At 43.9% G+C, this 11777-nt stretch overlaps 1 protein-coding gene across 4 annotated transcripts in view; it reads right to left on the bottom strand.

The window, feature by feature from the left end:
• Positions 1–11777, bottom strand: part of Cfap61 (cilia and flagella associated protein 61) — a 278953-nt gene that overhangs the window by 73480 nt on the left and 193696 nt on the right. For all 4 annotated transcript variants that reach the window (NM_001430465.1, XM_087652240.1, XM_087652242.1 and 1 more), the window contains 1 exon segment: positions 6521–6813. In NM_001430465.1, coding sequence (NP_001417394.1) covers positions 6521–6813 — 293 coding nt within the window.

Here is an 11777-nt window from a genome sequence, read left to right as displayed (position 1 = left end):
ACCAATAGCATCTCAAACTGAGCCAATAGAAAATGCCTACCTTTAAATCCCACCCGACTCCTTGGTGTTTATGTAGTCCCCACCTACATGGAGTAAAGCCTGTAAATTGTTTCCTTGATGATTATCTGAAAGTGGCTGTTTTTTACAGAGCTGTCACGCTTGGGAGAGAGTTTCTCTCCTCAAGTATTCATTGATGGACCTTAGTCACACCTGGCTGGCCAGACTAAAGCTTCGGCCAATACCTCACTGCCTCTGCCACTGGCGTATGCACTGTCAATAGCTGACTAGAGAGACCCAGGACCTCAGCTCCCTGCCCCACACAGGCTGCCCAAACCTCCTCCCTTCTCTTCTAAGAGCCGTAGCACTCCTGGCACTCCTAACTGGTCCAAAGCCCCCATGGAACCTATTTGTCCAGATTCCACTTTGCCCTCTGGGCAATCAGCAGACAACAAATACTCACTCCCATATAATTCAGGCGTTCTTCAGGTAGCTAGATTAGAAGTGATGTATACAAGAATGTACATTCCAGGCAAATTAATAACCCAAATGTGGTACATCCATACATTGTGTTAGTTCCTAGACATAAGAACAAATGACCGTTGTTCCGTGAAACTGTGTAGGATCTTAACATTGCTATGATAATTAGCCAAAGAGGAAAACTGGCTTTCAACATGGAATTCTGGTTATAAAAACTAGGCGTTTTCAATTCTTAATAGAAAGAGCAATTTGCAAATTCATTTGGAATAACTAAAAAACCCAGGATAGTGAAAACTATACTCAACAATAAAAGAACTTCTGGGGGAATCACCATCCCTAACCTCCAGCTGCATTACAGAGCAATGGTGACAAACACTGCATGGTATTGGTACAAAGACAGGCAGGTAGGCCAATGGAATAGAATTAAAGACTCAGAAATAAACCCACACACCTATAGTCATTTGATCTTTGACAAAGGAGCTAAAACCATCTAGTGGGAAAAAAGACAGCATTTTCAACAAATGGTGCTGGTTCAACTGGAGGTCAGCATGTAGAAGAATGCAGATCGATCCATGCTTATCACCCTGTACAAAGCTTAAGTCCAAGTGGATCAAGGACCTCCACATCAAACCAGATACACTCAAACTAATAGAAGAGAAAGTGGGGGAAACCTCAAACACATGGACACAGGGGAAAATTTCCTGAACAGAAAACCAATGGCTTATGCTCTAAGATCAAGAATTGATAAGTGGGACCTCATAAAATTGCAAAGCTTCTGTAAGGCAAAGGACACTGTCATTAGGACAAAATGGCAACCAAGAGATTGGGAAAAGATCTTTCCAATCCTACATCCAATAGAGGGTTAATATCCAATATATACGAAGAACTCAAGAAGTTAGACTCTAGAGAATCAAATAACCCTATTTAAAAATGGGTTAGAGAGCTAAACAAAGAATTCTCAAATGAGGACTATCGAGTGTCCAAGAAGCAACTAAAGAAATGTTCAACATCCTTAGTCATCAGGGAAATGCAAATCAAAACAAGCCTGAGATTCCTCCTTCCAGCAGTCAAAATGGCTAAGATCAAAAACTCAGGTGATAACAGATGCTGGTGAGGATGTGGAGAAAGAGGAACACTCCTCCATTGCTGGTGGGATTGCAAACTGGTACAACCACTTTGGAAATGAGTCTGGAGGTTCCTCAGAAAATTGGACACAGTACTACCTGAGAACCCAGCTATATCGTTCCTGGGCATATACCCAAAAGATGCTCCAACATACAACAAAGACACATGCTCCACTATGTTCATAGCAGCCTTATTTATAATAGCCAGAAGCTGGAAAAAACCCAGATGCCCTTCAACAGAGGAAAGGATACAGAAACTGTGGTACATTTACACAATGGAGTACTACTCAGCTATTAAAAATAATGACCATAAAATTCTTAGGCAAAAATATCTTCCTGAGTGAGGCAACCCATTCACAAAAGAATACAAATGGTATGCACTCACTGATAAGTAAATATTAGTCCAAAAGCTCAGACTATACAAGATACAATTTACAGACCACACGAAGCTCAAGAAGAAAGAAGACCAAAGTGTGGATGCTTCAGTCTTTCTTAGAAGTGGGGAACAAAATACTCACAGGAAGAAATATGGAGTCAAAATGTGGATCAGAGACTGAAGGAAAGGCCTTTCAGAGACTGCCCCACCTGGGGATCCATCCCATATACAGTCACCAAACCCAGACACTATTGCAAAGAAGTGCATGCTGACAGGAGCCTGATATAGGTGTTACATGAGAGGCTCTGCCAAAGCCTGACAAATGCAGAGGTGGATGCTCTCAGCCAACCGTTGTACTGAGAATAGAGCCCCCAAAGGAGGAGTTAAAGGACTGAAGGAGCTGAATAGGTTTGCAACCCCATAGGAAGAACAACAATATTGACCAACCAGATGCCCAGAGCTGCCAGGGACTAAACCACCAACAAGAGAGTGACTGATGTGACTGAGTACACATGGAGTGACTGATGGCTCCAGTCACATATGTAGCAGAGGATGGCCTTGTCAGGCATCAATGGGAGGAGAGGCCCTTGGTCCTGTGAAGGTTGGCTGCACTAGTGTAAGAGAATGCCAGGGCAAGGAAGAGGGAGGGAATTACTAGGTGGGTCGGGGAGCACCCTCACAGAAGATGGGGGAGGGGTATGGGATAGGGGGCTGCTGGAGGGGAAACCCGGAAAGGAGATAACATTTGAAATATAAATAAAGAAAATATCCAATAAAAGAAAAAAAGATAAGAAAAAGAAACAGACAAAAAAACTAGGAGTTTTATAACACAGAGGGTTTTTACATGTTCTATTCTTGAAATTTAAAATCAAGTGTCATGGCCAAACACCCTCCAAAGGCTGGAGGTAGCAGTCATTCAGACTCTTCTGGCATTTGATGGTGGCTGTCACTCTTGCCATATGACTTACTCCTGACAATACTCTAATCTGTGTTATCCCAAGTCATCTCCCTTGTGTGTCATCAAATCGCTCTCCTCAGGAAGAGCATACGGAATTTAAAACCCAACACAGCCCCAGGATGACCTTGTCTTTACCTTGTTACATCAACTAAACCCCTACTCCAAATAAGGCCACATTTGCTGGTGCTGCAAATTAGGGCATGGGTGGGTATGTCTATCGGAGAGATGAGGAAAACCTGGGAACACGTAACAGCATTGGCACAGTCGAGAGACATGTCCATTCCCATCTCAAGGTCCCTGACAGATGCTAGCTGGAGGAAAGGGGGCTAAATATTTCCCTTTCCTAATCGCCCACACATAACTGCTGGCAAAGAAAGATGCAAACTGTAAGTCAGCAAAGCCTTGGACCTGTCTCCAGAGACCATTCCGTGTGAGACAACATGGGTCTGGTGGTTTGACTGAGAATGGCTCCCATGGATCCATATATTTGAATGCTTAGTCCCTAGGGAGTGGCGCTATGTAAAAGGACTAGGTAGTGTGGCCTTGTTGGTGGAAATTGTCACCTGTGGGTGGGTTTTGAGGTTTCAAAAGTCCCTGCCAAGCCCAGAGTCTCTCCTTTGGCTTCTAGATCAGGATTTAGTTTTCAGCAATTGCTACTGCTCCAACTCCTGCTTGCATGCTGCCATGCTGTGGGGCCATGATAATAATGGTCTAAACCTCTGAAGCCATGGCAAGTCCCCAGTTAAATGCTTTCTTTCACAAGAGTGGCCTTGGTCATGGTGTCTCTTCATGGTACTAGAACAGCAACTAAGAGACAGGAAAGGAGAGGCCCAGCCTGCTTAAGGATGAAGACTGGGCAGAGAGGTATACCAGACCCAAGCAACAACAACCAAAGGATGTTTCCCTACGATTCCAATTCATATCTGAATAGCGAAGAAAGGCAGAGGGGCTTCTCGAGAACCAGTGTTTAATGAGACTTTTTGAGAGGTTTTCTCATTCTTGGATCCTTAAGCCACAAGACAAAGTCTGGGACCTCTCTGGTGTTCCATAAATTCTGTGGAGTGAATACTTGAACAAATGAGGTAAATAGCAGATTAGAATTTTTCTAAGGACCTCAGGTCTCGTGGTGCCTTGAACGTGCCCTCTGTGAAGGGGTGATGTTATCTGAGCTGGGTTCTTAGGTTCTGTGATGGTGGGAAGGAGACCAGGCTCAGAGAGCTACCGGCAAGGCTTTTGATCAGAACTGTAAGCAGAATGGAGCTATAGCCCCATGCTGGCTGGGCAGTGGCTTTATGAAAGGAAAGGAAAAGCCATAGCTAGCTCAGCCGCAGCAGCTCTCTGGTCAGTGGGCTCCGCATCCGGTCATTTTCAGCCTTCCTGGACCTACATGCCCATTAGTAGGGCTGCTGTGATTTTGAGCCTGGGGTTATCCATGGGCCTGGTTTCCTTGTTGGGGTGTGTTGTAAGAAAGCAGAACAGCCACAACCCCTTTTCCAGCATCTGGTACTGTAGCCCTATGGGGATGGTCTCCACCCAGTGAGGTCAATTCTTTCCCTTTTAATGTACAGTGGGCAGGATGACCTGTCTGAAGGGAGAGTACGGCCACTGACTGACTGCTGGGGCCTGGTCTAAGAGGCAGACACCCCAGCTCCTGTCCCATTTGCTCTTACAACTGTCATTGTTTGTTTGTTTCTTTTTTAAATTTTTTTTCCATCTTTATTAACTTGAGTATTTCTTATTTACATTTTGATTGTTATTCCCCTTCCCGGTTTCATGGCCAACATCCCCCTAACCCCTTCTTTATGGGTGTTCCCCTCCCCATCCTCCCCCCATTGCCGCCCTCCCCCCAACAGTCTAGTTCACTGGGGGTTCAGTCTTAGCAGGACCCAGGGCTTCCCCTTCCACTGGTGCTCTTACTAGGATATTCATTGCTACCTATGAGGTTGGAGCCCAGGGTCAGTCCATGTATAGTCTTTAGGTAGTGGCTTAGTCCCTGGAAGCTCTGGTTGCTTGGCATTGTTGTACATATGGGGTCTCGAGCCTCTTCAAGCTCTTCCAGTCCTTTCTCTGATTCCTTCAACGGGGGTCCTATTCTCAGTTCAGTGGTTTGCTGCTGGCATTCGCCTCTGTATTTGCTGTATTCTGGCTGTGTCTCTCAGGAAAGATCTATATCCGATTCCTGTGGGCCTGCACTTCTTTGCTTCATCCATCTTATCTAATTGGGTGGCTGTATATGTATGGGCCACATGTGGGGCAGGCTCTGAATGGGTGTCCTTCTGCCTCTGTTCTAAACTTTGCCTCCCTATTCCCTCTCAAGGGTATTCTTGTTCCCCTTTAAAAGAAGGAGTAAAGCATTCACATTTTGATCATCCTTCTTGAGTTTCATGTGTTCTGTTCATCTAGGGTAATTCAAGCATTTGGGCTAATAGCCACTTATCAATGATGTTTGTTTGTTTCTTTTCTTTTCTTTTCTTTTCTTTTTTTTTTTTGACAAAGCCCTGGCTCAAGAAAATCTCAGCTGGGTGCCAGGTACCACAAGAGTAACAGAACTGTGCTGTTTTCTCGGGTTTTGTTTTTTTACTTTTTTTTTTTTTAATGGAGTGTGCTGGATGTCTCTACAGTTTTGTTCAGATGACTGCAGAACCTGGAAAAGCTGTTGCTGTTGATGCATAACACACTGCTATTATTGGTCTTTTTATATAAATATAAATATATATATACAGATATATAATTTGAATTTTTTGAAACTTTACCTGTGCTGTCAACTTTCGAAAAAAGTATCCCCGTTTACTGTGTTGAGTTGGCACTGTACAGAAATTAACAGCCATATTGGTCTAGGAATGTTGAACTTAAGTTTTTTCCATTTGTACAGGGGTAACACACTGTATTAAATATGTAAGGTCTTATATACGTGGGTTTGATTACAAAAACTAATAAAGTATTCTCTAAATTAAAAAAAAAAAAGAAAGAAACCAAGAAAAAAAAAAAGAAAATCTCAGCTGAGGTTGATGCAGCATCAATAGACAGAAAAGTAAATGTGACTTCTAGATGATTCCAGCTCTGTCTACTGTTGTAATTCAGTTACACGGGAAATCGCCTGTGAGAACTGCATAGTTGGGTCAAGCAAACCCCCAGGGCAGAGGCAAAAGTGACATTAAATTGTTTTAAGTCACTGTGTTGGTAGTAGCTTCTTTTGTGTGTGTGTGGGTGGGGGGGGGGTGAAGTTCAACCCAAATGGTATGAAAACAGACCCCAAATCAGTGTCTGTAAGCTCTCTACCGCCGTCTTTCAGAGTCCCTAGTCCCTGGGAGGTTGGCACCCACCCTAGGTCAGTGGTTCTCAACCTTCCCAATGCTGGGACTCTTCCGACTCTTCCGTAGGGTTCCTCCTGCTGTGGTGACCCCCAATTATAAAGGTATTTCGTTGCTACTTTATAACTGTAATTTAGCTACTCTCATGAATTGCAATGTAAATATCTGATATGCATGCTGTCTGACATGTGACCCACAAACAGCGTCATGACCCACAGATTGAAAACTGCTGCCTTGGGCAGATGGTAAGTGTCGTTCACGGAGGTGGACTTACTGAGCACTCCAGTCTGAAAGGCTTGGTGGAGGTGGTGAAGCAGGCGTTCTGGATGGGATCTGGGTCCTGGCCTTGGTTCCACTGAGCCAACAGTGCGTCCTGATAGACTTTCACTCCAGCGGCACTAAGCGCCTCGTCCACCGCACTCTCTATATCATAGTTGTTGATGTAGGTTGTGTTTGACTCAGCTGGGGGGTGCACAAAGTAGATGCAGTTCCCCTCCATGCCGATGTGCAGGAGGGTCTCCACGGTTGTGTAAGCGTCCAGTGTATTCCCGTAGACAATGACCTTCCCTGGAAAGAGAGGGAAATGCTAAGACATACAGCTGGAAAAAAAAAAACTTATTAGTCAAATGCTAATAATGCCAAATTGCTCCCTCTAACCCTTTCATTTCTCAGCTGCAGGAAGCCAGTAGTGTTACCTAGCAACGGCGACCAAGATAATTTAGTAAAGAATTGGCACAAAACATCCCACAAAGTAGTCAAGTACTTCTAACACAGAAGTAGGACATTCATTTATGTTCCTATAATTTGAAAGTTGAAATTATGCTGGAGGAAATGGTCTAGAATAAAACCTTTTATCTTGTTTTTGTTCCCTATTTGCTACACTTATTAAAGAAACGAAATTGCTGAAGTCTGCCATGCATACAACTTCTTGTGAACCAGGAAAAGACACTGGGTAAAAAAAAAAAAAAAAAAAAAAAAAAAAAAAAAAAAAACCCACGCTCAAAAAAACATGCTCGAATAGGGGATGCGACAGGGGGTTTTAATATGTAAATGTTGACCTGGGTTGATTTCAAGGTATTTCCCTTTGGCTTTTGAGAACCGATAGTCAGTTTTCAATGGGTAATTTTATAAAGATTCAAATTGCTGATTTTAGAATGTAATGTGTCAAGCCCTAGCTAGAGGGACTGAACGGTGTTATTTTGCTTATAAAATCAAAAAAGGAGCTTGAAAGAGCATTCTGGGGGTAGCAGCCAATGTCCTGTGTTCGCGTTTCCCAGAAATGCTACAGAAATAATTACAAGTGTTAATTTATTATTTTGCAAGTTTCAAGATCTATAAACTGTATTTTCTACTGTCTTTGATATTGAGTTGGTTTTTTAAAAACATTTCTTTACAAAGAAGAAATACCTGTAGACTCGTTTTTCAGATCTATTGAAAGAATTTTACCATAAAGTCTACACTCAGTGAGACTCTTGGGTTTTTTTTCTTCTTCTTCTTCTTCTTCTTCTTCTTCTTCTTCTTCTTCTTCTTCTTCTTCTTCTTCTTCTTCTTCTTCTTGTGGTTCATACAATGGTATGAAAAGAAAATTCATAAGGCAAACTAAACAAGTGTATTTATTCAATTTGGCTGAATAAATTATGTAAAACCTGCTTTTTTCTTTCCTTTTATTGAAAATTGATTTTTTTCATACAATATTCTCTGATTACAGTTTCTCAGCCCCAGTTCCCCAAGGTCCTACTTCTCTTCCATCCAAATCCACACACTTTCTGTCTCTCCTTAGAAAACAACCAGGCACCTAAAGGATAACAACAAAATAACTCCAAAACAGACCAGAACGGGACAGAACAAATCAACAAAAGAAAAAGAGCCAAACAAAAAAGCACAAGAAACATACAGATGCAGACACACCACACACACACACACACACACACACACACACACACACACACACACACACATACACCCCTTTGTAACACTCCATTGCTGTTGGGAGTGCAACCTGTACAACCATCCTGGAAATCTATTCTGCCGTTTCTCAGAAAATTGGGACTAATTCTACCCCAAGTCTCAGCTATACCACTCCTGGGCGTATACCCAAAAGATGCTCTACCATCCCACAAGGATACTTGCTCAATTCTGTTCATAGCAGCTTTATGTGTAATGTTCAGAAGCTAGAATCAACCCAGATGTCCCTCAACTGAGGAATGGATACGGAAAATGAGGTTCATTTACACAATAGAATAGACTCAGCTATTACAAACAAGGACATTATGGAATTTGCAAGCAAATGATGGAATTAGATATATATGTAGCAGAGGATGGCCTTATTTGACATCAATGGGAGGGGAGGAAGGCTTGATTCCCCAGCGTAGGGGGATGCTAGAGGGGTGAGGCGGGAGTGGGTGAATGGGTGAAGAAGCACCCTCATAGAGGCAAAAGGGAGGGGGGAGAAATGGGATGGGATGGGAGGTTGTGGAGGGGTAACCAGGAAGGGGGATATCATTTGACATGTAAATAAAATGATTAATAATAAAAATATCATCCTGAGTGAGTTAACTCAGACCCAAAAGGACATGCATGATATATACTCACTTATAAGTAGATATTAGCCATAAATACAGGATAACCATGCTATAGTTCATAAACCTAAAGAAACCAAATAACAAAGAGGGCCCAAGGGAAAATAAAATAGACACTGAAGGTGGATGAAGGGAGGGATCTGGTTGTGAGAGAGGGGATGGGGGCAGGAATGGGGTGCAGGGATTATGTGTAGAGAGAGGATGGGAAAGAATATAAATCAACAGTAGGCAGGGGCTGGCATCTCTAGAAGTATTAGGCTCCAGGTAGTCTATTGGGGTGACTCTAGCTGAGACTACCATCAGTGAGAGTCAGGAGCCTGAAGAAGCCACCTCCTGTACCCAGAAAGGACTCCCAGTGGAGGGATAAGGACACCAATCCACCCATAAAAACCTTCCACCCAAAATGTATCCTGCCTACAAGATGTGCAGGGACAAAGCTGGAGCAGAGATTGAGGGAACGGCTAACCAATTACTGGCCCAACTTGAGACCCATCCCATGGGCAAGCACCAATCCCTGACACTGTTAATGATACTCTGTTATGCTTGCAGACAGGAGCCTAGTATAGGTGTCCTCTGAGAGGCTCCACTCAGCAGCCGATGGAAGCAGAGACCCACAGCCAAACATTAGATAGAACTGGGGAGTCTTATTGAAGGCTCATGGGGGAAAAATGGAGGGACCTGAAGATGCTATGGACTCCCACAGGAAGACCAACAGAGTCACTAACCTGGACCCTTGGGGGCTCCCAGAGACTGAACCACCAACCAAACAGCAAGCACGGGCTGGACCTAGGCTCACTCCTCCTGCACATATTAACAGATGTGCAGCATGGTTTTCATGCAGGTCCCCAACAACTAGAGTGGGAGCCTTTTCTGACTCTGTTGCCTGTCTGTGGCTCCTGTTACCCTAACTGGGCTGTCTTGTCCGGCCTCAGTGGGAGAGGATATGTCTAGTCCTGCAGTGACTTGATGTGCTATGGTAATGTGATGGGGGGAAGAGTCCCCCTTCTTAGAAGAGAAGGGGATGAGAGGCTGGGCTGTTTGTGTGTGTGTGTGTGTGTGTGTGTGTGTGTGTGTGTGTGTGAGAGAGAGAGAGAGAGAGAGAGAGAGAGAGAGAGAGAGAGAGAATTGGAGAAAGGAGAGGCTGATTGGGATGCAAGGTGAATGAATATATATATATATATATATATATATATATATATATATATATATATATATAATGAGAAAAAGGGCCTCCAGAAATGCCCTTGAGTTCGATCTATTGCTGGGCATGGGACCTACCCTTAAGAGTGGTTTGTTTCCTCAGTGATATTTCCTTGGAGAAAACGAAGTTTTCATTTGCAAGTGGTTATCATTTGGAGATAGCTTCCAGGTTAGGGATGGGGGTGTGTGTCTACTTTTCCTTTCAGCCCACGGACCCCGTCTTGTTCAGACCTGTGCAGGCCCCGTGCATGCTGCCTCCATCTCTTGTGAGTTTGTATCAGGATTGTTGTGTTTACAAAGAGTTGTTTTTCCTCGGTGCCCTCCATCCCCTCTGCCTCTTACCCTCTTCCCACTTCCTCTTTTTCAGAGTCCCTTGAGCCCTGAAGGCAGGGATTTGATGGGCACAGCCCTTTCAGGGCCGAGTATGTCAAAGTCTTCCCCTTCTTGCATACTGTCTGGCTGTGGGTCTCTGTGTTTGCTCCCATCGGCTGCAGGAGGAAGCTTCTCTGGTGATGGCTGAGCAAAGGACTGATCTGAGCACAGCAGGATGGCATTAGGAGTCACTTTGTTGCTATGGTCCTTTGGTGTAACGATAGTATTTGATTTCCTCCTATGCGCCTGGCCTATCTGGTCTCAGGATCTTGGCCACCCAAGCAACATCTGATATAGGTTCCATCTCATGGAGTGAGCTTTAAATCAAATCAGATACTACTGGCTGGTCACTCCCACAAGCTGTGCACCACGACTGCACCAGTGTGTCTTTCAGGCAGGCTGCTGCTGTGGATCAGAAGGTTCGTAGCTGGGCTGGTGTTTGGCTTTCTCCTTTGGTAGAACACAGGGCACCTTCTATTACCGTGAACACTGGTCCGAGGGTCAGAGGCTCGAGGCAGGGACCAGCTTGACTTCAGTGAGTCGTGTAGGCGTAGTCTTCAGCAGTAGGCCTCACTGTCAGTTTCTGAAGACCTATAGGCTTGACAAGAGCCTCGGTTGTTTGGGGGTTCCCATGGACTCCCCTTGAGTCAATAAGATGTGGCCTGTTTCCAGTACTAGAAGCTTTATTTGGTGATGAAAGATGTCCGTTCGGGGCTCTGTTGCCCTCATTATTTCACAATTTAATTTAGATTGCATTCATATATGTATGTATTTTAAGAGGCTTCTACTGTGTTGGGCTTCCATACAGCCCCTCAAATGACCCTTAGTTTTAGATGTCCCTCCCTGCACTCCTTTGGTACCCACTTCCTTCCTCCTCTCCATTTGACCCTCACTTTCCAGTCTCCCACTCTGCCTGTGCCCATCTATAATTATCTATTCTATCTCCCCTTCCTAGGAACATCCCTCCTAGTTTCTTATTCCCTACCTAACCCTCTGTTGTTATACGGATTGTTGTAGTTTGCTCATCAATGACTTAATAGCTACTATCCATATATAAACAGCCTACAGCTATACCCCATTTTGGGGGATAATTTGTTTTCTGGATGTCCAGGTTTCTTAGTCTATACATTTTGGTTATTATCCCTCTGTCATATGTGTGTTGGGGGGTGTGTAAAAATCTTTCTCTATTGTGTACCCTGCTGCTTTGGACACTCAGTTTTTCATAAAGAAACCAGAAATACACAATAGAGAAGAAATAGCATCTTCAGCAAATGATGCTGGTCAAACTAGATGTCTGTATGCAGAAGACTGTAAACAGATTCACACTGATCACCCCGCACAAAACTCAAGTCCAAGTAAATCAAGGACCTTAGCATAAGA

The sequence above is a fragment of the Rattus norvegicus genome, chromosome 3 (assembly GCF_021556685.1).
Source record: "Rattus norvegicus strain SHRSP/BbbUtx chromosome 3, alternate assembly SHRSP_T2T, whole genome shotgun sequence".
In the NCBI taxonomy this organism is placed as follows: Eukaryota; Metazoa; Chordata; class Mammalia; order Rodentia; family Muridae; genus Rattus; species Rattus norvegicus.
This window is presented reverse-complemented; position numbering and strand designations above follow the sequence as displayed.